The sequence below is a fragment of the Cebus imitator genome, unplaced genomic scaffold, assembly GCF_001604975.1.
Source record: "Cebus imitator isolate Cc_AM_T3 unplaced genomic scaffold, Cebus_imitator-1.0 Scaffold497, whole genome shotgun sequence".
Classification (NCBI taxonomy): Eukaryota; Metazoa; Chordata; class Mammalia; order Primates; family Cebidae; genus Cebus; species Cebus imitator.
In genome coordinates this window covers 1,296,084-1,298,157 of record NW_016107812.1, presented here as the reverse complement: position 1 = coordinate 1,298,157, position 2,074 = coordinate 1,296,084, and the positions used below count along the sequence as shown (strand labels likewise).

At 53.3% G+C, this 2,074-nt stretch overlaps 1 protein-coding gene across 1 annotated transcript in view; it reads left to right on the top strand.

Moving 5' to 3' along the window:
* The window catches only part of GOLGA3 (golgin A3), a 57,423-nt gene that overhangs the window by 20,855 nt on the left and 34,494 nt on the right, over window positions 1-2,074 (top strand). Inside the window, exon 8 of the mRNA XM_037733193.1 lies at window positions 720-922. Coding sequence (XP_037589121.1) covers window positions 720-922 — 203 coding nt within the window. The remainder of the gene's footprint in view (window positions 1-719; window positions 923-2,074) is intronic.

The following is a 2,074-nucleotide window of genomic DNA, read 5'->3' as shown; positions in this document are numbered from 1 at the left end:
TATGTATAAGCCAGATATAAGTAAGCAGTGAGTTATACTTCAGGCACTAATTGTGCCTGGGGTCTGCACAGTTCTCCTTCCTCAGTGCCCATGGGGGGTGTTACCCGCACTCTGTCGCCCAGGCTGGAGTGCAGTGGTGCAGTCATGGCTCACTGCAGCCTCAAACTCCTAGGCTCATGGGATCCACCCGCCTCAGCCTCCCAAGTAGACGGGACCACAGGTGCACACCACCCCGACTGGCTAATTTTATATTTTTCTTTTCCGGGTCTTGCTGTGTTGCTCAGGCTGGTCTGGATCTCCTGGGCCTGCACCCCCATTCTCCCCGTACCCCATGCCCAGCCGTTGTTATTTCTTAGAGAAGCTTTGCTCAGGCTTGTTGGCCGAGTTGCTGTTGGCCATGAGCTCAGGGTTAATGAGTTGACAATATGTATGGAATTGGTGTCTTGAAACAGAAATACTGCACAGAGGTTATGTGTTGATTAGCTGGTGAAGAGGCTGTGCGCAGAGGCTCGCAGGAGCCTCACCTGCACCTCTCCCAGGAGCAGTGTCTCTCAGCGTCCACTAATGCAGCGTTCACGGCGACCACATGGGGCAAACTACAGGAATAACCAGAATGGACTGGTCTCCCGGAAGTCCTGCTGTGTGTCCTGCGCGTGCAGAGCTGTGGGCTCCCTTGTTTGCTGCTGCTGGCCTGAGCCGCTATGCTTGCCCCCTTTCAGTGCACGACCTGCGACAGCAGATGACAGCCTTGCAGAGCCAGCTGCAGCAGGTGCAGCTGGAGCGTGCGACGCTGACCAGCAAGCTGAAGGCGTCGCAGTCAGAAATCTCGTCCCTGCAGAGTGTCCGGCAGTGGTACCAGCAGCAGCTCGCCCTGGCGCAGGAGGCCCGCGTCAGGCTACAGGGCGAGATGGCCCACATCCAGGTATGGCCGCAGTCTACCTTCCAGGGCAGGCCACGCTTCCTGTCTTTGTGTGGAATGGGGCTTTTTCCCAAGATGTTTCTGTTTTTAGAGTTCACACATGTGTTTTTGCTTTTAACCTATCTATCCCACCCCATGTCCCATGTAGGACATGTCCCTTGGCCTACCGCACGACCTTCTGACACGGGCGTCCCACAGCCTCTGCTGACATTTTCAATTCCAAAGCCTGTCTCTCTGGGCATGGTGGCACGTGCCTGTAAATCCCCCTCTCCCACCCCAGGCTCCCCACTCTGCAGTGACATCTCACAGGCGTGCGGTGCCACAGGGGTTCTCTTCCTGGTTGGAGCTTTTCCTTTCTCTGCTGCCTGAGCTCTCAGTGACACACAGGGCACATCTTTCCAGCGTGGCTTGCATTTTCTATGTCCTGTAGGAAACATGTTCCTCGCCCGTCCGCTCATTAGTGGGCACAGCCTGTGTCCACCTTGGTCCTGCCTATGTGGGAGCATGTGTTGGTCCAGGCCTGCCCCATGGCCCACAGCAGCTGCTTAGCGTGCTGGAGATGCCCGGACCGACTGGCAGGTGCTCAGGAGCACCTTGATCTGAATCCCGGCGGCTGGACTAATTTAGACTCGACCTTGAAGATGCTGAAGAGCACTTTTGGTCAGCCTCCATGTTTTTGTTTTTGGGGTTTCTGAGACTGTGTCTCACTCTGTCACCAGGCTGGAGAGCAGTGGTGCGATCTGGGCTCACTGTAGCCACAACCTCCGAGGCTTGAGTGAACCTCCTACCTCAGCCTCCTAAGTAGCTGGGATTACAGGCGTGGGCCACCGTGTCCGGCTAATTTTTGTACTTGCAGAGGTGGGGTTTTGCCATGTTGCCCAGGCTGGTCTTGAACTCCTGGGCTCAAGTGATGCCTGCCGCAGCCTCCCAAAGTGCCGTGATTATAGGCCTGAGCCACTGTGCCTGGCCTGTTACTTTTTTATTAGCTGTGGGATTTTTGTTTCTAGATAAAATATTATTGATTTATTAAAGCTGTTTCTCCAGAGAGGAATGTGAAATACTAATTCCACCAAATGTTCCTTTTATATCTAGAGTTTACAAATATATACAATAGAAGTTTTGTTCAATTTTTATTACCTTTTTTTTTTTTTTTTT